The sequence below is a fragment of the Pseudophryne corroboree genome, chromosome 1 (genome assembly GCF_028390025.1).
Source record: "Pseudophryne corroboree isolate aPseCor3 chromosome 1, aPseCor3.hap2, whole genome shotgun sequence".
Lineage (NCBI taxonomy): Eukaryota > Metazoa > Chordata > Amphibia > Anura > Myobatrachidae > Pseudophryne > Pseudophryne corroboree.
Window position 1 is genome coordinate 137,976,931 of NC_086444.1, and position 25,624 is coordinate 138,002,554.

The 25,624-nt window shown below is 45.5% G+C and overlaps 1 protein-coding gene across 1 annotated transcript in view; it reads right to left on the reverse strand.

Moving 5' to 3' along the window:
• ADAMTS6 (ADAM metallopeptidase with thrombospondin type 1 motif 6) overlaps positions 1 to 25,624 on the reverse strand; it is a 452,024-nt gene that overhangs the window by 370,991 nt on the left and 55,409 nt on the right. The window contains exons 2-3 of the mRNA XM_063963153.1: positions 22,082 to 22,578; positions 21,199 to 21,563 (exon numbers count right to left, since the gene is read on the reverse strand). Coding sequence (XP_063819223.1) covers positions 21,199 to 21,563; positions 22,082 to 22,178 — 462 coding nt within the window. The 5' untranslated portion in view covers positions 22,179 to 22,578. The remainder of the gene's footprint in view (positions 1 to 21,198; positions 21,564 to 22,081; positions 22,579 to 25,624) is intronic.

Here is a 25,624-nt window from a genome sequence, read left to right on the forward strand (position 1 = left end):
CAATTCACAAGCTGTATTCCCAGCAGGTGATAATCAAGGTACCCCTACTTCAACAAGGCCGGGGTTACTATTCCACACTATTTGTGGTACCGAAACCGGACGGTTCGGTGAGACCCATTTTAAATTTGAAATCCTTGAACACATACATAAAAAAATTCAAGTTCAAGATGGAATCGCTCAGGGCGGTTATTGCAAGCCTGGACGAGGGGGATTACATGGTATCCCTGGACATCAAGGATGCTTACTTGCATGTCCCCATTTACCATCCTCACCAGGAGTACCTCAGATTTGTGGTACAGGATTGCCATTACCAATTCCAGACGCTGCCGTTTGGACTGTCCACGGCACCGAGGGTATTTACCAAGGTTATGGCGGAAATGATGATACTCCTTCGAAAAAAGGGAGTTTTAATTATCCCGTACTTGGACGATCTCCTAATAAAAGCGAGGTCCAAGGAACAGTTGTTGGTGGGAGTAGCACTATCTCAGGAGGTGCTGCACCAGCACGGCTGGATTCTGAATATCCCAAAGTCACAGCTGGTTCCGACGACACGGCTACTGTTCCTGGGTATGATTCTGGATACAGTCCAGAAAAAAGTGTTTCTCCCGGAGGAGAAAGCCAGGGAGTTGTCATCTCTAGTCAGAGACCTCCTGAAACCAAAACAGGTATCAGTGCATCGCTGCACGCGGGTCCTGGGAAAGATGGTGGCTTCTTACGAAGCAATTCCCTTCGGCAGGTTCCATGCCAGAATCTTTCAGTGGGACCTGTTGGACCAGTGGTCCGGATCGCATCTTCAGATGCATCGCTTAATAACCCTGTCTCCAAGAACCAGGGTGTCTCTACTGTGGTGGCTGCAGAGTGCCCATCTTCTAGAGGGCCGCAGGTTCGGCATACAGGACTGGGTCCTGGTGACCACGGATGCCAGCCTTCGAGGCTGGGGGGCAGTCACAAAGGGAAGAAACTTCCAAGGACTATGGTCGAGTCAGGAGACTTCCCTTCACATAAATATTCTGGAACAAAGGGCCATCTACAATGCCCTAAGTCAAGCAAAATCCCTGCTCCTACACCAGCCGGTGCTGATCCAGTCAGACAACATCACGGCAGTCGCCCATGTAAATCGACAGGGCGGCACAAGAAGCAGGATGGCGATGGCAGAAGCCACAAGAATTCTCCGATGGGCGGAGAATCATGTACTAGCACTGTCAGCAGTGTTCATTCCGGGAGTGGACAACTGGGAAGCAGACTTCCTCAGCAGACACGACCTCCACCCGGGAGAGTGGGGACTTCATCCAGAAGTCTTCCAGATGCTGGTAAACCGTTGGGAAAAACCACAGGTGGACATGATGGCGTCCCGCCTCAACAAAAAGTTAAAAAGATATTGCGCCAGGTCAAGGGACCCTCAGGCGATAGCTGTGGACGCTCTAGTGACACCGTGGGTGTACCAGTCGGTTTATGTGTTCCCTCCTCTGCCTCTCATACCAAAGGTATTGAGAATAATAAGAAAGCGAGGAGTAAACACAATTCTCGTGGTTCCGGATTGGCCAAGACGAGCGTGGTACCCGGAACTTCAAGAGATGCTCTCAGAGGACCCGTGGCCTCTACCGCTCAGACAGGACCTGCTACAGCAGGGGCCCTGTCTGTTCCAAGACTTACCGCGGCTGCGTTTGACGGCATGGCGGTTGAACACCGGATCCTGAAGGAAAAGGGTATTCCGGAAGAAGTCATTCCTACGCTTATTAAGGCCAGGAAAGACGTTACGGCAAAGCATTATCACCGCATATGGCGGAAATATGTTGCATGGTGCGAGGCAAAAAAGGCCCCAACAGAGGAATTTCAGCTGGGTCGATTTCTGCATTTCCTGCAAGCAGGAGTGAATATGGGCCTAAAGCTAGGCTCCATTAAAGTACAGATCTCGGCTCTGTCGATTTTCTTTCAAAAAGAACTAGCTTCAGTACCTGAAGTTCAGACATTTGTGAAAGGAGTGCTGCATATTCAGCCCCCGTTTGTGCCCCCTGTGGCACCTTGGGATCTCAACGTGGTGTTGAGTTTCTTAAAATCACATTGGTTTGAGCCACTTAAAACCGTGGATCTAAAATATCTCACGTGGAAAGTGGTCATGTTATTGGCCTTGGCTTCAGCCAGGCGAGTGTCAGAATTGGCGGCTTTATCATGTAAAAGCCCTTATCTGATTTTCCATATGGATAGGGCAGAATTGAGGACTCGTCCCCAGTTTCTACCTAAGGTGGTGTCAGCTTTTCACCTGAACCAGCCTATTGTGGTGCCTGCGGCTACTAAGGATTTGGAGGACTCCAAGTTGCTAGACGTTGTCAGGGCCCTGAAAAATAAGAATTTACTTACCGATAATTCTATTTCTCGGAGTCCGTAGTGGATGCTGGGGTTCCTGAAAGGACCATGGGGAATAGCGGCTCCGCAGGAGACAGGGCACAAAAGTAAAGCTTTTACAGGTCAGGTGGTGTGTACTGGCTCCTCCCCCCATGACCCTCCTCCAGACTCCAGTTAGGTACTGTGCCCGGACGAGCGTACACAATAAGGGAGGATTTTGAATCCCGGGTAAGACTCATACCAGCCACACCAATCACACCGTACAACTTGTGATCTAAACCCAGTTAACAGTATGATAACAGAGGAGCCTCTGAAAGATGGCTTCCTAAACAATAACCCGAATTAGTTAACAATAACTATGTACAAGTATTGCAGATAATCCGCACTTGGGATGGGCGCCCAGCATCCACTACGGACTCCGAGAAATAGAATTATCGGTAAGTAAATTCTTATTTTCTCTATCGTCCTAAGTGGATGCTGGGGTTCCTGAAAGGACCATGGGGATTATACCAAAGCTCCCAAACGGGCGGGAGAGTGCGGATGACTCTGCAGCACCGAATGAGAGAACTCCAGGTTCTCCTTTTGCCAGGGTATCAAATTTGTAAAAATTTACAAACGTGTTCTCCCCTGACCACGTAGCTGCTCGGCAGAGTTGTAATGCCGAGACCCCTCGGGCAGCCGCCCAAGATGAGCCCACCTTCCTTGCGGAATGGGCCTTAACAGATTTAGGCTGTGGCAGGCCTGCCACAGAATGTACAAGTTGAATTTTGTTACAAATCCAACGAGCAATCGACTGCTTAGAAGCAGGTGCACCCAACTTGTTGGGTGCATACAGTATAAACAGCGAGTCAGATTTTCTGACTCCAGCCGTCCTTTAAATGTATATTTTTAAGGCTCTGACAACGTCCAACAACTTGGAGTCCTTCAAGTCGTCTGTAGCCGCAGGCACTACAATAGGCTGGTTCAGGTGAAACGCTGATACCACCTTAGGGAGAAAATGCGGACGCGTCCGCAGCTCTGCCCTATGTCGAATGGAAAATTAAATAAGGCTTTTATAAAACAAAGCCGCCAGTTCAGATACTCTCCCGGCCGAAGCCAGGGCCAGTAACATAGTCACTTTCCATGTGAGATATTTCAAATCCACATTCTTTAGTGGTTCAAACCAATTGGATTTGAGGAAATCTAAAACTACATTTAGATCCCACGGTGCCACCTTAGGCACCACAGGAGGCTGTATATGCAGTACTCCTTTGATAAAAATCTGGACCTCAGGGACTGAGGCCAATTCTTTTTGGAAGAATATTGATAGGGCCGAAATTTGAACCTTAATAGATCCCAATTTGAGACCCATAGACAATCCTGATTGCAGGAAATGTAGGAAAACGACCCAGTTGAAATTCCTCCATCGGAGCACTCCGCTGCTCGCACCACGCAACATATTTTCGCCAAATACGGCGATAATGCTTCGCGGTGACTTCCTTCCTTGCCTTTATCAAGGTAGGAATGACTTCTTCTGGAATGCCTTTTCCTTTTAGGATCTGGCATTCAAACGCCATGCCGTCAAACGCAGCCGCGGTAAGTCTTGAAAAAGACAAGGACCCTGCTGAAGCAGGTCCCTTCTCAGAAGTAGAGGCCACGGATCGTCCGTGACCATCTCTTGAAGTTCCGGGTACCAAGTCCTTCTTGGCCAATCCGGAGCCACTAGTCTTACTCCTCTTTGCCGTATAATCCTCAATACCTTTGGTATGAGAGGCAGAGGAGGAAACACATATACCGACTGGTACACCCAAGGTGTTACCAGCGCGTCCACAGCTATTGCCTGCGGATCTCTTGACCTGGCGCAATACCTGTCCAGTGTTTTGTTGAGGCGAGACGCCATCATGTCCACCATTGGTTTTACCCAACGGTTTAATAGCATGTGGAAAACTTCTGGATGAAGTCCCCACTCTCCCGGGTGAAGGTCGTGTCTGCTGAGGAAGTCTGCTTCCCAGTTGTCCACGCCCGGGATGAATACTGCTGACAGTGCTATCACGTGATTCTCCGCCCAGCGAAGGATCCTGGCAGCTTCTGCCATTGCCCTCCTGCTTCTTGTGCCGCCCTGTCTGTTTACATGGGCGACTGCCGTGATGTTGTCCGACTGGATGAACACCGGTCTTCCTTGAAGCAGAGGTTCCGCCTGGCTTAGAGCATTGTAGATTGCTCTTAGTTCCAGAATGCTTATGTGAAGAGACTTTTTCAGGCTCGACCACACTCCCTGGAAATTTCTTCCCTGTGTGACTGCTCCCCAGCCTCTCAGGCTGGCATCCGTGGTCACCAGGATCCAATCCTGCATGCCGAATCTGCGGCCCTCCAATAGATGAGCCTCCTGCAACCACCACAGAAGGGATACCCTTGTCCTCGGCGACAGGGTTATCCGCAGGTGCATCTGAAGATGCGACCCTGACCATTTGTCCAACAGATCCCTTTGCATGGAATCTGCCGAAAGGGATTGCTTCGTAAGAAGCTACCATTTTTTCCCAGGACTCTTGTGCATTGATGTACAGACACCTTTCCTGGTTTTAGGAGGTTCCTGACCAGGTCAGATAACTCCTTGGCTTTTTCTTCGGGAAGAAAAACCTTTTTCTGAACTGTGTCCAGAATCATCCCCAGGAACAGCAGACGAGTTGTCGGCATTAATTGGGATTTTGGAATATTCAGAATCCATCCGTGCTGCTTTAGCACCTCTTGAGATAGTGCTAAACCCATCTCTAGCTGTTCTCTGGACCTTGCCCTTATTAGGAGATCGTCCAAGTATGGGATAATTAATACGCCTTTTCTTCGAAGAAGAAATATTATCTCGGCCATTACCTTTGTAAAGACCCGAGGTGCCGTGGACAAACCAAACGGCAGCGTCTGAAACTGATAGTGACAGTTTTGTACAACGAACCTGAGGTACCCCTGGTGTGAGGGGTAATTGGAACGTGGAGATACGCATCCTTGATGTCCAAGGATACCATAAAGTCCCCTTCTTCCAGGTTCGCTATCACTGCTCTGAGTGACTCCATCTTGAACTTGAACTTCTTTATGTACAGGTTCAAGGACTTCAGATTTAGAATAGGCCTTACCGAGCCATCCGGCTTCGGTACCACAAAAAGAGTGGAATAATACCCCTTCCCTTGTTGTAGAAGAGGTACCTTGACTATCACCTGCTGAGAATACAGCTTGTGAATGGCTTCCAAAACCGTCTCCCTTTCTGAGGGGGACGTTGGTAAAGCAGACTTCAGGAAACGGCGAGGTGGCTCTGTCTCTAATTTCAACCTGTACCCCTGAGATATTATCTGCAGGATCCAGGGATTTACCTGCGAGTGAGCCCACTGCGCGCTGTAATTCTTGAGACGACCGCCTACCGCCCCCGAGTCCGCTTGCGAAGCCCCAGCGTCATGCTGAGGCTTTTGTAGAAGCCGGGGAGGGCTTCTGTTCCTGGGAAGGAGCTGCCTGTTGCTGTCTCTTCCCTCGTCCTCTGCCTCGTGGCAGATATGAATAGCCCTTTGCTCTCTTATTTTTAAAGGAACGAAAGGGCTGCGGTTGAAAGGTCGGTGCCTTTTTCTGTTGGGGAGTGACTTGAGGTAGAAAGGTGGATTTCCCGGCCGTAGCCGTGGCCACCAAATCCGATAGACCGACCCCAAATAACTCCTCTACGCATCGCCTGTCCACTGTCGTGTCCATAAAGCTCTTCTGGCCGAAATGGACATAGCACTTACCCGTGATGCCAGTGTGCAGATATCTCTCTGTGCATCACGCATATAAAGAAATGCATCCTTTATTTGTTCTAACGACAGTAAAATATTGTCCCTGTCCAGGGTATCAATATTTTCGATCAGGGACTCTGACCAAACTACCCCAGCACTGCACATCCAGGCAGTCGCAATAGCTGGTCGTAGTATAACACCTGCATGTGTGTATATACCTTTTTGGATATTTTCCATCCTCCTATCTGATGGATCTTTAAGTGCGGCCGTCTCAGGAGAGGGTAACGCCACTTGTTTTGATAAGCGTGTTAGCGCTTTGTCCACCCTAGGAGGTGTTTCCCAGCGCTCCCTAACCTCTGGCGGGAAAGGGTATAAAGCCAATAACTTCTTTGAAATTAGCAGTTTTTTATCGGGGCACCCCACGCTTCATCACACACGTCATTTAATTCTTCTGATTCGGTAAAAACTACTGGTAGTTTTTTCACACCCCACATAATACCCTGTTTAGTGGTACCTGTAGTATCAGCTAAATGTAACATCTCCTTTATTGCCAAAATCATATAACGTGTGGCCCTACTGGAAAATACGGTTGATTCGTCACCTTCACCACCGGAATCAGTGCCTGTGTCTGGGTCTGTGTCGACCGACTGAGGCAAGGGGCGTTTTACAGCCCCTGACGGTGTTTGAGGCGCCTGGACAGGCACTAATTGAGTGTCCGGCCGCCTCATGTCGGCAAACGACTGCTTAAGCGAGTTGACGCTATCCCGTAATTCCACAAATAAAGGCATCCATTCTGGTGTCGACCCCCTAGGAGGTGACATCCTCATATTTGGCAATTGCTCCGCCTCCACACCAATAACGTCCTCATACATGTCGACACAGACGTACCGACACACAGCAGACACACAGGGAATGCTCTATACGAAGACAGGACCCACTAGCCCTTTGGGGAGACAGAGGGAGAGTCTGCCAGCACACACCAAAAAGCGCTATATATGACAGGGATAGCCTTATGATTAAGTGCTCCCTTATAGCTGCTTTTATATTAATATATTGCCATTTATTTTGCCCCCCCTCTCTGTTATACCCTGTTTCTGTAGTGCAGTGCAGGGGAGAGACCTGGGAGCCTTCCTGACCAGCGGAGCTGTGACAGAAAATGGCGCCGTGTGCTGAGGAGATAGGCCCCGCCCCTTTTTCGGCGGGCTCGTCTCCCGCTATTTAGTACATTTAGGCAGGGGTAAATATCTCCATATAGCCTCTGGGGCTATATGTGAGGTATTTTTAGCCTTTTTAAAGGTTTTCATTTGCCTCCCAGGGCGCCCCCCCCCCCAGCGCCCTGCACCCTCAGTGACTGCCGTGTGAAGTGTGCTGAGAGGAAAATGGCGCACAGCTGCAGTGCTGTGCGCTACCTTAAGAAGACTGCAGGAGTCTTCAGCCGCCGATTCTGGACCTCTTCTTGCTTCAGCATCTGTGAGGGGGCCGGCGGCGTGGCTCCGGTGACCATCCAGGCTGTACCTGTGATCGTCCCTCTGGAGCTTCATGTCCAGTAGCCAAGAAGCCAATCCATCCTGCACGCAGGTGAGTTCACTTCTTCTCCCCTCTGTCCCTCGTTGCAGTGATCCTGTTGCCAGCAGGAATCACTGTAAAATAAAAAACCTAAGCTAAACTCTCTAAGCAGCTCTTTATGAGAGCCACCTAGAATTGCACCCTTCTCGGCCGGGCACAAAAATCTAACTGGAGTCTGGAGGAGGGTCATGGGGGGAGGAGCCAGTACACACCACCTGACCTGTAAAAGCTTTACTTTTGTGCCCTGTCTCCTGCGGAGCCGCTATTCCCCATGGTCCTTTCAGGAACCCCAGCATCCACTTAGGACGATAGAGAAATATATATTTCCAGGACGGCTGGAGTCAGAAAATCTGACTCGCTGTTTATCCTGTATGCACCCAACAAGCTGGGTGCTCCTGCTTCTAAGCAGACTATTGCTCGCTGGATTTGTAGTACAATTCAGCTTGCACATTCTGTGGCAGGCCTGCCACAGCCAAAATCTGTAAATGCCCATTCCACAAGGAAAGTGGGCTCATCTTGGGCGGCTGCCCGAGGGGTCTCGGCTTTACAACTTTGCCGAGCAGCTACTTGGTCAGGGGCAAACACGTTTGCTAAATTCTACAAATTTGATACCCTGGCTGAGGAGGACCTAGAGTTCTCTCATTCGGTGCTGCAGAGTCATCCGCACTCTCCCGCCCGTTTGGGAGCTTTGGTATAATCCCCATGGTCCTTCCGGAGTTCCCAGCATCCACTAGGACGTCAGAGAAAATAAGAATTTACTCACCGGTAATTCTATTTCTCGTAGTCCGTAGTGGATGCTGGGCGCCCATCCCAAGTGCGGATCGTCTGCAATACTTGTAAATAGTTATTGTTAACTAAAGGGTTATTGTTGAGCCATCTGTTGAGAGGCTCAGTTGTTTTTCATACTGTCAAACTGGATATAGTATCACGAGTTGTACAGTGTGATTGGTGTGGCTGGTATGAGTCTTACCCGGGATTCAAAATCCTTCCTTATTATGTCAGCTCGTCCGGGCACAGTGTCCTAACTGAGGCTTGGAGGAGGGTCATAGTGGGAGGAGCCAGTGCACACCAGGTAGTCATAAATCTTTCTAGAGTGCCCAGCCTCCTTCGGGGCCCGCTATTCCCCATGGTCCTTCCGGAGTTCCCAGCATCCACTACGGACTACGAGAAATAGAACTACCGGTGAGTAAATTCTTATTTTTTTTCAGGATATTCTATTTTTGCAAGGTTTTTTATGAGGAGTCGAGTGTGGGACTGGAACTGGTTCTGGAGGAAGGAGTGATTTCCTTATAGGATCCCAGGATTGGCCGATCAGTTTGTTAAAATCAGAGAAAAATCGAAGGTCTAGTAGTTATGGAGTTCGGAGGTAATCAGGAACAATCAGACAATGGCTATTCACACATTGCAGATAAAGAGCTCATTAATATATGTGGAAGAAAGGTTTATGAGTGGCTCTCCCCGAACTCCAAAGGTTTATGTTATTTAGGAAGGAAACTACTTATAACCCTGGTTCAATTATTAAACAGACCTAGCATACGTTCCAGAAATGGAAACAATGTTCAGAAAATGATAGGAATATGTAGATCATGAAAATTTTATATGTCACTTTCACGATTTGTTTGTGTCTTCTTCATCTACCCAGCAGAACCTCAATCGAATCCAAACATCAATGTACAAAGACGTAGGTACATGTATGTGTGAAATGTTCATTTAAATCAGACATTATAGGCCAAAGCACTGTCCCAGCATACTCTATAGGTTGAATGTTGTCCCACACCCAACCAGTGGTCCCGTGACCGCCGAGTGCATATAGAGGATGTCTCGTCCTCCTCCCTGTCTTCCCCAAATATAGACAAGTGTCTGATTTGCAAAATTAATACATACTTGTGTCTAGGTCACCGATTATTGTATGAAATATTTTTTTTTTCTTATGTTAATAATTGATGGCAGTTAGTGTTTGCTGCCAAAGGGTGGACTGTCGAAGTCAACAATATTACATAAAAAGAACATACAAACTACACACATTATGAGTTGCTATACTTGCAAATACGCGCAGCAAGCACAGCAATATATGGTAACACACGCATTTACATGGACATGCCACAGAGATGGATTTGACACTTATTTCATGCAGTACATAATTATAATAATATCAAGCGCCAGACATCTTGATGATTTAAAATTATATAATGAAGTCATGTTTGTGTATTATTTGAACGAAACCAGATACACCTGTCATATTTGGTATTAAAGCAAGCAGATTAATGTGTAGATTCATTTGAAACTTGTTATTAAGTTGTAGGACATTGCAACAAATAATTATGATTAAATGTATAAAAGCTAAAATCACTTTTATTAGAACAATAGATATTCCAAACAGGTAGTGGACAGGAAGCTCAGGCCAGCCCTTTGGATGTCTTCAAGGCTGAACCTGATTAGCATATACAAAGAGACTAGTGACTCATCATGAATGAGTAAGTTCCCTCCCCCAAACTAGATAACACATTGCTGATCACACAGGAAGCCAGTTGCTGTTTTGGACTAGACGATGATGGAGTTATTGCCAGATCAGTTCCTGTATTTATTTGCTGAGAGAGAGAGAGATATTAAGAGGAGGGTGCATTGAAAGATATGGTAATTGTATCGCTGGCCTGTAACTGTATGTAACTGTATGTAACTGTATGTTTTAACTGCTTACTGTGTGAGTGTAACCATGTAACTATAGGTATACTGTACTTTGTAATATATTGAATCCATATCCTTTTAATAACAAATATATACATCAATGAGCTTTGGAACTCAGATAATGTGTGGGTGTATTGTTTTCTCTTATGGGATGCAGTGTTTTGCGATGTACAGCGCACATTTATCGTATATGGTAATAAGATGCGCCTGGCGTCTGCAGTATATATTAGAGTGGGCATTTTAAATATTTGTGAGGAAACAATTTGGCATTCTCAGGAGGTACAATGGCCCTCATTCCGAGTTGTTCGCTCGCTAGCTGCTTTTAGCAGCAGTGCAAACGCTAAGCCGCCTCCCTCTGGGAGTGTATTTTAGCTTAGCAGAAGTGCGACAGAAAGGATCGCAGCATTGCTACAAAAAAAGATTGCAGTTTCTGAGTAGCTCGGGACTTACTCCTAGCTAGCGATCACTTCAGTCTGTTTAGTACCTGTTTTGACGTCACAAACACGCCCTGCGTTCGGCCAGCCACGCCTACGTTTCCCTAGTCACTCCTGTGTTTTTATCCGACACTCCTGCGTTTTTACACACACTCCCCGAAAACGGTCAGTTACCACCCAGAAACACCCACTTCCTGTCAATCACTCTGCGGCCAGCAGTGCGACTGAAAAGCGTCGCTAGACATTGTGTGAAACTACTTTGGCTGTTGTGAAAGTACGTCGCGCGTGCGCACTGCGCCCCATACGCATGCGCAGAAGTGCCGCTTTTTTACCTAATCGCTGCGCTGCGAACGAAAGCAGCTAGCGATCAACTCGGAATAAGGGCCAATGTCATAAAAACAATGAAGAAAAAATGTATATAGTGAAGTAACGTTTTAATACAAACACATAAATAACATATTAGGATCAGATTTGACACAATCCTTAGGCAGCATATGAGACGGGTAGTTAGCAGAAAAAATTGGAACTGTGGCCAAACAGTCCCTATGTGTTCAATATGGGAAGTCCGGATATACCCACACGAATCACGATCGTAACTGCTGCTTCCCGGTCACAATGCTCCGCTCACTGTCGCCACCACAGGAACACAAACGCGTTTCTACCCTGTGCTGGGGTCTTTCTCAAAGTTCAGGTCAGATTTCCCATATTGAACACATGCGCTTATAGGGACTGTTTGGCCACAGTTCCAATTTTTTCTGGTAACTACCCGTCTCATATGCTGCCTAAGGATTGTGTCAAATCTGATCCTAATATGTTATTTATGTATATGTGTTTGTATTAAAACATTACTTCATTATATACATTTTTTCTTCATTGTTTTTATGACATTGTACCTCCAATACTGAAAAGTGCACGGAGTGAAAAAGATCAAAGGAATAACGGACACAGGAGAATGTTTGGGAGAGAAAAGAAAATATCTATATCTATGTCCAGAAGGGTATAAACTAGACCCCACACTTCCCAGGGTGGTATAAGTCTCCTCCATCTATGAAGAAATGAGCCATCTGGTAACATCGGGAGATAATCTAGAGGGGGCATAGTACTATCGATATAACAGTGTGTAGCTATTCTCATTAATTTTGACACAGATTACACGCTTGACTGCAGGGTCAGTACGCCAAACCTTCAACTCAAACTCGTCTACTTTACTACGCTCCACTGAAACAACCTAGAGGAAACACATGGTATATGACAGTAAGTAATGTATTCTCCAGTAACTAATGCACAATGCTAATCCTCATATCCCTGCTCTACTAACATTAGAATTGTACTCCTCACCTATTCCTGCCCTGGACTGTATCACTTCCAACATTATTAGTATCTTATTATGTGTTACTTACACAGATCAGTATGGACATGGCACACCTCAACTTCACTTCACCATGCAGCAATTTCTTTCTGATTTTGAACAGAACCATCATTTTCATAACAGAAAACAAACACTGCTGGTCTGGTCTCTGTTTTGGTTTTTCATCTTGGTAAAGGACTCTATGGGATCTACTCATGAATCAATGAAAAGTGAGGGGAAGAGAGCCAGTGGAGAAGTTGCCCATGGCAACCAATCGGGGTTGAGGAAATGCATTCTATAAAATTATACGTAGCAGCTGATTGGTTGCCATGGGCAACTTCTCCACTGGCTTACTTCTCCACACTTTTCACTGCTTCATGAATAGACCTCTTTATTAGCTTGTTCCTCCTGCCATTTTCTTTTCTGTAAGAGAAGAATCAGGCTCATATGTTCAGAGATGTATGAGACTGATCTGGAGAAGTGCCTGAGAAAAGGGGAATGATGAGACATTTCTACAGACTCCAACACTCCACAGCCCTGCATGGCCATGTTTTCCCATATTTCATAGAATTTGATGCCAGATAAGAACCACTTGGCCCATCTAGTCTGCCCTAAACAGCAATGAAGAAGGGTCAGCAGCAAGGACATCTTTAAGGGAGGACAACCCATGCATTTGCACGGGGGACTACCCAGTCTCTCATCAAGTGGGGAGCCAGTCAGAGACGGATCACCCATGATGAGAAATACATGCAGATACTTATCCATCATGCAATACCGTCTGATTGGCTCCAAATTTATTCTGCAGCAGAACAATGACCCTAAACATACAGCCAATGCCATTAAGAACTATCTTTAGCATAATGAAGAACAAGGAGTCCTGGAAATAATGCTATGGCCCCACAGAGCCCTGACATCAACATCATCGTGTCTGGGATTACATGAAGAGACAGAAGGATTTGAGCAAGCTTACATCCACAGAAGATCTGTGGTTAGTTCTCCAAGATGTTTGGAACAACCTCCCTGCCGACTTCCTTCAAAAACTGTGTGCAAGTGTACCTAGAAGAATTGATACTGTTTTGAAGGCAAAGGGTGGTCACACCAAATATTGATTTGATTTAGATTTCTCTTCAGTTTACTCACTTTGCAATTTGTTATTTGGTGAAAGTAAAGTATTAACACTTCTATTTTGGAAGCATTCTTTCTTTGCAGCAGTAAAAGTTGAGAGAAAAGAGGGTAGGAACATATGAAGTGGGAGGTGAGAAGGGCACAGGGCCCCTAAAGAAGGGGCGAGCCCACAGTAAATAGCCTCACACTATAGGGGTTGGAGCTGGGTGCAGGGAGGAGGAGAACCTTGGAGGCAGGAGGAAAAGGACTGTAGGGAGGGAAGAGGTGGAGCAGCCGGAAAGAGGATTATCTCCATCCTGAAAGTGCCTGTAAGCTTATATGGCGGCTGCACTGCGCCCTGTGACTGGTGCCAATCAAATATTTGAGACCCCCGCGCAAATTGCGATCCAACCTGAATTAGCATCTATGCACTTAGAGCTCTCACACAACTGTACAGAGTGTACGTGTCCTCTATAAGCCAATTCCTTATATCATAAAGAATTACGGTGCAGATTTAACAACGAGTGATATTTTTGTTATCACTCGTTACTAATCTTAGATGATTCTCCAGCCAATCAGCTCCTGTCATGTGTTTGAAAAATTACAGTTAGGAGATGATTGGTTGGAGCACCATTTAAGATTCGTTACTTGTTGTAAATCTGTCCCTACATTTACTATATGGAATCAACAAGTGTTAGTAAAGCTGAGTAATGTTAATCGTACAAAATATAATGGAAGCGAATGGACCTGTACATTTACTGATACGTTGCATTTGCTTAGTGTCAATTTCGGTATGCGTTCAGGATCCTGGCTGTCGGGATCCCAATAGCCGTAATACCGACACCGGAATCCCGCCAGCCGGCAGAATACCGACGCCGGAATCCCGAGGAGATCAGGATCCTGATGACTATATCTCGACAGTCAGGATCCCGAAGGTAAGTATGCACTGCTGCCTTAAGTTTAGCGTTCGGGAGGGGTAGGTTAAGCTAAGGCACACTCCGGGGGAGGGGGGGTTAGGGTACATTATGTTGCAGAAGAGGGGGGGGAGGTAGTCTTAGGCACTATGGGGGGTGGGTAAGGTTTAGGCTGTGGGAAAGGGAGGGTTACGTTTAGGCACACTCCGGGGGGGGGGGGGGTTAGGGTACGGGGTGGGAGAGGTTAGGGTTATGCTGCAGAGGGGGGGGGGGGGGGGGGGTTAGGGTTAGGCACTATGGGGGGTGGGTTAGGTTTAGGCTGCGGGAAAGGGAGGGTTAGGTTTAGGCACCACCGGGGGGAGGTTAGGGTTAGGCACGAATAGGGGTGGTTAGGGTTAGGCTGCGGAGTGGGAGGGTTAGGGGGTAGGGGAGGGTGGTTAGGGTACCCCTTGTTGGCACTGTCGCGATCGGAATACTGTCATCGGTATGCTGAACGCCGGCATCCCGACCACCAACTTTTCATACTGAACCCTCAATTTCAATGTTTCCTGTAGCATTCAGAAGCATCAATGCTCATTACAACATAATAGGAGCATTTTCAGTACATCGATTCAGATTTGTATATAGAACAGATGGTTTCTGTACAAATCTGATGGCAGGGGTAGTGTGCATGTGCAGAACGAGTCCTGTGTAATCGCTTGCCGTCCCACTCTTAGCCGCAACGTGATTGACATGCTACGGTGTTTGGTGGGCAGAGCCGGGTGGCAACCGGGACCATTTTACCAATGGTCACAAGATGATTTGTACTGTGTGGACAGATGCTGGCAAGAGGCGTCTCTTTCTTACAGACTCCTCCTGCAGCATTAAAACATTAGCTGTGCGGTATTGCGCTGCAGCTTCCCTGCTGTGCAATGCCGTATATATCAGAATCAGGCCATAGCACATTATGCCGCAGGGACGCTTCAAATGTTCTGTAAGGCAGAAAAATAGTTTTGTCTATACTATTAACAGGTGTTTTTTCAACATCAATGTGTACAAGCTGTATTTCGTAATGTGTATAATTATGAATGTCATACATTTCCTTACAGAAATGTTAGTGGTCTTCCTCCCTAAACCACAGCACCTACATAAGAGTTACAATTAAGACAGGATCCTACAGTGGTGATGTACTGTTATAATATGTAGCAGCAGCTTAAAACATAACCAAAAAAAGCATGTGACACTCGACAGCTATTGTGAAAGTCATGCTCTGACAGCAGAGAAAGGGCAGGGTGTTCCTATTCATCATTGGAAGTGATCTGTTTACAAAATGAATGAATCCGATTAAATTCAAAACATGAAAATATGGGAAACGACTGCCGGTCATAGCACCAGCCTGCTCTGTGTTATTACATCCAGCCTGTGGCACGTTCCTCTACATTACAGAGGGTACGAGTGACCCCTAAAACTGTCATTGATCAACACTGCAAACAGGTCTTTTGTACACTAACTTAAGGGGGGATTTAGGTACATTTAGCACACCTCTGACTCCCTAAGAATGTCATTGTATCTGGCTGGCACATACCATATATTTAGTGTAGTTTGAGGGGCAAGTTTCCAGTTTAGGGGTCAATTCAATTGTGGGTGATGCAGACAAGGCAATCTATGCTCACATATGCTGCACTTACGGTAAAATATTACACACCCCTATAGGAAACTGGGGCGATTTTGGTGTGCCATTGCTGGCGTCTCTACGTCGTTGCAATGACACATGCATTGAATCAACCCCTTAGGGGGCAATTCATGTGTTTTTTGGGTGAATAGTGGCTAATCCTATCTAAAGTCCTGGTTAGTGCACCCAAACCACAGACTTTTGAGCATTTCTTTTTGGCGCCTCAGAAGGCATTAATGAGAAATGCCTCTTCCACGGTTAATGGCCGCCGAAAGGAGCAACAATTGAATTATTCTGTTTTGAGCCCCCTAGTGGTAGCCACGGAGGAAAACAATTGAATCGACTGAGGTAAATGCACAAACAAGTAACAAAATAAGCACAATATTTATTTACTGGTTAAAGTAAAAATGAATGACTATTACTTTAATTAAAATTGTAGACGGCTAATACACTGCTATCTGCCACAGGACAGTTTCATACAATATGAAGTGTGGCAGACTAGATTCAAATAAATTGTATACAGGCACTGCAAGAATTAAGATCACGGAGCTAATAATAATAATAATAATAATAATACTACAAGATATCACAATATTTTCAGTCATTTATATAGTGTACGCATATTACTCAGTGCTTTGCAGAGAACATAGGGGGTCATTCCGACCCGATCACTCGCTGCAGTTTGTCGCAGCGATCGGGTCGGAACTGCGCATGTGCCAGCGCATGGCAGCTTTCGTTACCTAGCGATCGCCTCTGAAACAGAGGCGGTCACTGGGCGGGAGGGGGCTGAACGGCGGCTTTAGGGGGAGCAGTCCGGCCAACGCAGGCGTGGCCAGACCGTTGGGGGGGTGGGCCGCGGCAGCTGCGTGATGTCTCACGCAGCCGCTGCGGTCAGCGGGAGCGACGAGCAACTCCCGGCCAGCCGCAGGAGCTGTGCTGGCCGGGAGTTACTCCTCAAATACAAATGCATCGCCACTGTGCGATGCGTTTGTATTTGTACGGGGGGCGGCACTGACATGCGGGGCGGACAAGCCCTGTGCTGGGCGTCCCCCCGCATGTCAGGGAACATGATCGTAGCTGTGCTAAATTTAGCATAGCTACGATCAACTTGGAATGACCCCCGTAGAACATTCACATCTGCTCCTGCCGCAAGGGAGCTTACAATCTATAATCCCTATCATATAGACACACATATATATTGGTGTTTATTTTCTTTATTATTTTGCATCAACATCAATTAATCCATCAGTATGTTTATGGAGTGTAGGATGAAACCGGAGCACCTGGCAGTAACAGGGAGCTTAACTCATAGTGGGGCATCCAATTACCTGCGGTCGATGTCCACAGGTAATTCTATTGCCTGGGGCTATCTTATTAGCCCCGATGTGGCAGGCTCCCCCCCTTATACCGCCCCGCACCTCCCTCCCCCCCTCCAGATGCCAGCATGTTTTGATTTATCCCCGATTCCATGTGTTTTTGCACAATAGCGGGTCCATTTTTGGCCGATGACAATGGACCCTAATCGGATACTGTGATAATGATCATCGGTCATTTATTGCGATATCCGTCTTTCACCAGTCGATAAAAGGACTGCATCTAATTGGATACCCCCCATAACCTCCATGCTATAAGGAAGTAATAACTGCTATACTATGTCTAGTACTAGAAATATGTTTCAATATAGTACTAGCATCACAGTAAAGACATTCGGATGTTATGGAGTGGAGTTTAGGTTCTATGTTTGCTTGTTCATAGAAAAATGTTGAATAAAAAGCTTACCCTTAAATAAGTGATGGAGACCTGGTATATCTAATGACCTGCAATGGATTTTTTTATTTCAGGCAGCTAAGGGCAAAAGACAAATCTGGGAGACAGATTGTCCTTCTTAAGCAGCAAATATAACACAAAATGCAATGGAAATTACACTTTGAGGTTCCCAGCATTTGCCCAAGTGTCCCGATCACGCCACCAATTATCCAACACAATAGGTAAGCAAGCTGCACTGAATTCATGAAAGGATGATGGCAGAGACTCTGCCTGCTACCCCGAAATACAGCATGTTTTATACACAATATGGCAACAGTCCAAAACACAAAGTAGGAAAAACTTTCTATGAAAATTTATTTTTATTACCAGAATAGTGAAGAGCTTTGAAGTTTACCTGTCACAGATGTAGATTATTTTAAAAGTCCAATATGATGCACTACAACCACATAATAAGAATCTATATGCAGTGCCTAATTCCAACATAGATAATGATTGGTTCCAGATTGCCTTATATATATAGTCCCTTATAGTCTCTAGGGCTAGGCAGTCAAAGACTCGTCTATGACATATATAGGGCGAAATTCAATTGTTCTATCATGCCCCATCTCCAGTCTAAAGTGACACAAGATCGCGGTGTGATATTCAATTGCTTTTTTTAACGTGCACATTGCGCCCAAATGGTCCAGTTTTATCCGTGTAAAGCAGCTAAACCAGACTAAACAAATGGGCTCGATGTGAAAAAAGTGACAAACAGGTCTCTTTTCGCATATTTTGCATATTTCAGCTCTCCACCCCCGGTGCCTGTGATCTGAAATTCCGGCATTGGTAGCTGTTCGCGCCCAGAGTAATGATTAAACTGCTCCGTCATGTGTCCGGTAGTGACAGCTGCTGGTAAAAACAATTGAACTCCACCCATAGAACACAAGGGATCCGGTCTGAAGATCGACAGTATCCAGGTCGACAATGTTTAGGTCGACCACTATAGGTCGACAGTCACTAGGTCGACATTATTTCAAGGTCGACAGGTCAAAAGGTCGACATGAGTTTAAAAAAAAAAAATTTACTTTTTTATACTTAACGATCCATGCGGACTACTTGGGAATAGTAACCTGTGCTGAGCGCAGCGGTAGCAGAGCGAGGCACCTTGCCCGAAGCATGGCGAGCGAAGCGAGCCATGCGAGGGGACACGGTGCACTAATTGGGCTTACCGGTCACTGTACGGAGAAAACGACACCAAAAAAACATGAATAACTCATGTCGACCTTTTGACCTGTCGACCTAGAAACCCTGTTGACCTTCAAACCCTGTCGACCTAGTGACTGTCGACCTAAACATTGTCGACCTAGACACTGTCGATCCAGTTTTATCCGTGTAAAGCAGCTAAACCAGACTAAACAAATGGGCTCGATGTGAAAAAAGTGACAAACAGGTCTCTTTTCGCATATTTTGCATATTTCAGCTCTCCACCCCCGGTGCCTGTGATCTGAAATTCCGGCATTGGTAGCTGTTCGCGCCCAGAGTAATGATTAAACTGCTCCGTCATGTGTCCGGTAGTGACAGCTGCTGGTAAAAACAATTGAACTCCACCCATAGAACACAAGGGATCCGGTCTGAAGATCGACAGTATCCAGGTCGACAATGTTTAGGTCGACCACTATAGGTCGACAGTCACTAGGTCGACATTATTTCAAGGTCGACAGGTCAAAAGGTCGACATGAGTTTAAAAAAAAATTTTTTACTTTTTTATACTTAACGATCCATGCGGACTACTTGGGAATAGTAACCTGTGCTGAGCGCAGCGGTAGCAGAGCGAGGCACCTTGCCCGAAGCATGGCGAGCGAAGCGAGCCATGCGAGGGGACACGGTGCACTAATTGGGCTTACCGGTCACTGTACGGAGAAAACGACACCAAAAAAACATGAATAACTCATGTCGACCTTTTGACCTGTCGACCTAGAAACCCTGTTGACCTTCAAACCCTGTCGACCTAGTGACTGTCGACCTAAACATTGTCGACCTAGACACTGTCGATCTAATGATCCACACCCAGCACACAATATGAGAGGGCACAATATAGTGTACTGGAGAACTCTACTGAAGAGAAATATAAATTAGGATTAAGGGGAACATTTACTAAGCAGTGATAAGAGCGGAAAAGTGAGCCAATGAAGAGGTGCCCATGGCAACCAATCAACACTGAAGTAACATCTATAATTTGCATACTATAAAATGATACAGAGATGCTGATTGGTTGATGGGGCAACTTCTCCACTGGCTCACTTCTCTGCTCTTATCACTGCTTAGTAAATGTCCCCCTTAATCTGCCTACTTGCAAATGTAGAAGGCCCAGTTTAATTGGGTATCATTAATGCATCTGCATGTATCCAGGAGACTATCTGAAGATACGCTCAAAGGAAATTAAGATTTCTATTTAAGAACATTCTAAGTACATTGCCACAGGAGCACTCCATGTGGTCAATTCTATTCACCGACAGTTGAATAGTGCCGGGAGTTAGCTCCCGGCACTATTCAATACAGCGCCAAGTGACACCAATTGTCGGGAATTCTTCTCTTACCCCCCGGGGGATGAGAGAGGAAATACGACAAAAGTGCTGCCGCGCGGCCGGCGCGAGGCTGATTCTGTCGGGAATCAGCATCGCGGCGGGGAGTTAAGTCGGAGAATGCCCGTTCTCCCGAAAATTCAACCTGTTAAGTCGGCGAGAACGGGCCTTCGCCGACTTAACATGAGCTGAATTGAATAGCGACGGGAGCTAACTCCCGGCGCTATTCAACTGTCGCTGAATAGAATTGACCCCCATGTGTAATAAAAGACTAAAAACATATCTCCTCATGTATAAAATTCAAATGACTGGTAACTTATGTGACAGCCGTGACTAAAATCAATCTCCAAATGCAGAGGCTACCCTACGTGTTTCAGCACTAAACTTCCTGGACCACTGGTATACACTGAAGTGGACTCCAGCATAATTTCCATTATCCAGAAACTCCACCTCTGTATATGTTGAATTACATTATGGATATCAGATAAACTACTATTCATTTGACTTCAAAGTGTTTTAATCTTGAGCCCTTACATACTTATCCTTATATCAACCATCTTCAGATAGTTTGGAGCCACCACACTATTTATTGGACCCTGTTGGTGATTCCTCTTGAATAGAAGCTGATACATTAAAGAATCACAGAGAAGCTTGATCGTCTACATTTTCAAGTACAGTATACAGATCAAATTGTATTTGATATATTCCACAAGAGAACATAGTAAACCATATTACGCTCTTGTGTTTAACTTGCATGTCTATATAATATATACATATACTAAATACATTATATATGTATATATACATATACACATTTACATAATATACACTACACACATACAAATATATGCATGTACATGATATAGTCAGCCACGGTCCAATATAATGTGATGATGCAGCACATGAAGTCATGAGGAACTAGTGACATCACTGGTTGCATTCTCATAAATGTTGCTTAAATTGCACAATTTAAAGTACAATAAATTTATATCATCACCCTTTAAATTGCAGGAAATAAAATGCAGTAATGGGATTTAATATGGAATATTATACAGTTCACAAATGAAATTTAGCTGTAAAGTGACAGAAATACTCACCAAGCCATTGCAGTTACTTAGAGCCACTTTCGTTGTGGTGTTTTGGTCCTGTAAATATCCTGTGTAGTGACAGTTCTCTATGAAGTCGTGCTTAAACTCAGGACCATCCTTCCCCCAGTACTCTACTGTAAAGTGTTTTGAGACCAGATCCGTATTTAGAGTCAGGTTTAAGTGAAAGTGCTTGCCATAGGCAGAAATTTTAAAAAATAATTTAGAAGCTTCCTGCTCTTGGTCTTTAGGGTCTGTACTCCTCTTCCTCCGCGAGTGTTTTTCATTCTTCACAGTAAAGCTGATGAAGGCCCCTTTGCGGTCAACCCTTATAGGAACCGTCAGCTGGTAGTGTTCAAGGTAAGACAGGAATTCCCCTTTGTGATCGCAAGCCAGGACAATCCATAAAGGGAGCATGCAAAGGAAAAGGAGAGTAACAGGGAGTAATACTAGACCATTACAACCACTAACACTTTACGACATGTATCATCAGCCTCATAATCATATTAAAATAGAGAAAGGGCAATGACAATTTAATAGAGCATATCATTATACTGACCATGGCTTTTGTCCAACTAAAAGTGTCGAAAACGCGTGTATTCTTTATATGTTGATGTATCTCAAATTTGTACCACAACTTTTCTTTAATGCTCCTTGTACAAGGTAGTTAAATGGATTCTGAATTAAAACTGCATAGAAGCCACAAAACTAATTTGGGCAACATATATTAATATGGTACTAGAAACCTCCAGGTTCGTTATATGGCATAAGTTGTGCATAAAACAACTCATTAAACTAAATGTTATAGGTGATCCGTGGATACTGTAAGAAGTTAGAACACATGCAATGTGCTATAATAATACTTCACTACTCATGTCTAATAGTGGAACCCTACCTTGAGAACTAAAGGCGAGTCTGCTGTCCCTTTGAGATTCCGCTGAAACCATGGCAAGGCCCAATATCCAGGTCAACGTCTTCCACAAAAGTTCCATAATTTGGAAGCAAAGCAGATGGGCGCTCCTTTCTCTTCGTTGTCAGTTTTTGTGTTTTTTGATTTCCTTGTCAGGCTACCTCTGTCCTACAGTATTAGCTCTATCCCAGAACGGCACCATAACCAAGTACCCTTCTTCCTTCCTCAAACGCCACCACCCTGAGGAGAGGCTTTGCAGCTTACCATGAAGGGATTGTTTACTTTTTAACACAAGCTCTCCTCCAGAACATTATCCCCTCTTGCTTTTCCACTTTCATTTTTTTTTTAATCCAGTTAAAAAAATATCAGAATTAAATATTTTTAAAAAAATTGGAATTTTCGGAAGGAAGTGTAAAATAATCCTTTGTGCAACTTGTCAAGTATCATATGAGAAATGCTTTAAGGTTGTGCCATTTCTGTACCTGCGAGAGAGAAAAAATGAATTAATGTAAGGTTAAATTTCCTTTGTACATTCTGCAACAGATGGGAGAAAGCAGGCAAACACAGTCCTATGTGACAGGATGATGAAGTCTCAGCGGTCGTAGCTTACAAAATATGGGGTAATTCAATTAAATCAGTGTTGTTTTTCATAGCCTAAATAAACATTTAAAAGACTAAACATAATAGGCTAATCTAAATAACGTGTCAAAGTCAGACAGCTCATTTTTCATTAGCTGCAAAAGGAAAATTATATAATTAATTTTCCCTTTTTTTGGGTGGGGGGTGGGGGGGAGGAAAGATATCTGATTTCACAACACGATAATAACTGTAACCGTACACTCCAAGAAGAAGGGAGGATTAAGATTTCCAAATCTCTGTATTATTTTTAATGATGTAGATTCCTGTGCTGGCTACAGATTTTCTTTTTTAATCTAGAGGCGAGCACACTGTGGCGGAGAACTGTAAAGCAGAATTCTCTTAATTTGCATAAGGATCATGTAATGTCAGCAAATAAATGACATTTGCAGTGGTTCACTGCATACGGCTGCTTTGTAGCTGCGGTAATTGTTCACACTGTGCAGGCCGGTGAAATCAGACCTAGGTCAAATCCAAGCTAAGCTGGTGAGCTCTTCAAAGAGGAACAAAAAGATTTTCAAAATGCACTATTAATAAAAAGATTTGACTGACTGGTTGCAAAATTGTGAATACCATTGCTGCTAGCAACACTTTTTCAGGGGCACAACCTCTTATGAATGAGTTAGTGTCAGTAGTCCTTAAGGGTTCACTATGTTATGCCGGCGGTCGGGCTCCCGGCGACCAGCATACCGGCGCCGGGAGGCCGACCGCCGGCTTACCGACAGTGTGACGAGCGCAATTGAGCTCCTTGCGGGCTCGCTGTGCTCGCCTCGCTACGGGCACGGTTGCGCGTATTTTATTCTCCCTCCAGGGGGGTCGTGGACCCCCACGAGGGAGAATAAGTGTCGGTATGCCGGCTGTCGGGATCCCGGCACCGGTATACTGTGCGCCGGGATCCCGTCAGTCGGCATACTGAAGACCACCCGTCCTATACACGTCTCTATTGTATAAGCCATAACTTCTTATGTAAAGAAGCTTATTTGCATAAAGGGGGACATGTACTAAGCAGTCGAAAAAAGTGGAGAAGTGAGCCGGTGGAGAAGTTGCCCATGGCAACTAATCAGCTGCTCTGTATACTTTTATAGTATGCAAATGATAACTGTTACGTCAATGCTGATTGGTTGCCATTGGCAACTTCTCCACTGGCTCACTTCTCCACTTTTATCCACTGTTTAGTACATGTCCCCCTATAGTCAGTTGCAGTTAAGGGGGAAGATTTACTAACGAGCAGAGTGTCAAAACTGCTGATCGCTGTTGGTTTTGACCGATGGATTGAGGGCCTAATTCAGACCTGATCGTAGCAGCAAATTTGTTAGCAGATGGGCAAACCATGGGGGTCATTCCGACCCGATCGCTCGCTGCAGTTTATCGCAGCTCAGCGATCGTGTAAGATCTGCGCAGGAGGGGGTTGGATGGAGGCGTTTAGCCGCCGTTTAGGGGGTGCGGTACCGTTGAGGGGGCGGGCCGTGGCGGCTGTGTGACATCACACGCAGCCGCTGCGACCCAGGCAGCGAGGAGGTTCTCCCGGCCAGCCACAGGAGCTGCGCTGGCCGGGAGTTACTCCTGAAATGCAAAAGCATCGCCGCTGTTTTCTGTGGGGGGGTGGGGGCGGCGGCACTGACATGCGGGGTGGACTAGCCCTGTGCTGGGCGTCCCCCCTCATGTCTGAGTGCCTGATCGTAGCTGTGCTAAATTTAGCACAGCTACGATCAACTCGGAATGACCCCCCATGTGCACTGCAGGTGAGGCAGATGTAACATGTGCAGGGAGAGTTAGATTTAGGTGGGGTGTGTTCAAACTGAAATATAAATTGCAGTGTAAAAATAAAGCAGCTAATATTTACTCTGTACAGAAACAAAATAACCCACCCAAATCTAGATCTCTCTGCACATGTTATATCTGCCACAACTGCAGTGCACATGGTCCCTCATTCCGAGTTGTTCGCTCGGTAAAAATCTTCGCATCGCAGCGATTTTCCGCTTAATGCGCATGCGCAATGTTCGCACTGCGACTGCGCCAATTAAATTTGCTATGCACTTAGTAATTTTACTCACGGCTTTTTCATCGTTCTGGCGATCGTAATGTGATTGACAGGAAATGGGTGTTACTGGGCGGAAACAGGCCGTTTTATGGGCGTGTGGGAAAAAACACTACCGTTTCCGGAAAAAACGCAGGAGTGGCCGGAGAAACAGAGGAGTGTCTGGGCGAACGCTGGGTGTGTTTGTGACGTCAAACCAGGAACGACAAGCAGTGAAATGATCGCAGATGCCGAGTAAGTCTGGAGCTACTCAGAAACTGCTACGAGGTGTGTAATCGCAATATTGCGAATACATCGTTCGCAATTTTAAGATGCTAAGATTCACTCCCAGTAGGCGGCGGCTTAGCATGAGCAAATCTGCTAAAATCGGCTTGCGAGCGAACAACACGGAATGAGGGCCATGGTTTTGCCCATCTGCTAACAAATTTGCTGCTGCGATCATCTCTGAATTACCCCCTTAAAGCGGCAATAGAAATGAATGCTAAACAAGCCTGGTTTAGCATTTTAAAACTATCGCTCAAAGCCACTGATGACCAGAAGGTTTCACAAAGCTCTAGCTAATAAATGTATACCACCTGGACTCTAAAGTATTAAAAAGCTCAAAAAAATTCTTATCAATTTGCTCTGCACATGTAATAAGAACCGGAAAGCAGGGTTGCCTATGCGTCAGGAAAAGCCCAATGAAGCAGTAAGAACGTATTACTCAGCTGTTTCCGTGATATTTTCTTGATAAATTATGGTAATAGGAGGTTATCACTGCAATAAGTAGGAACGGGAAACCAAACCTATCCACACTTTTTAATAAATAGATCGGCTAAGCTTTGAAAGCTTTCTCAGTCACTTATATAGGAATT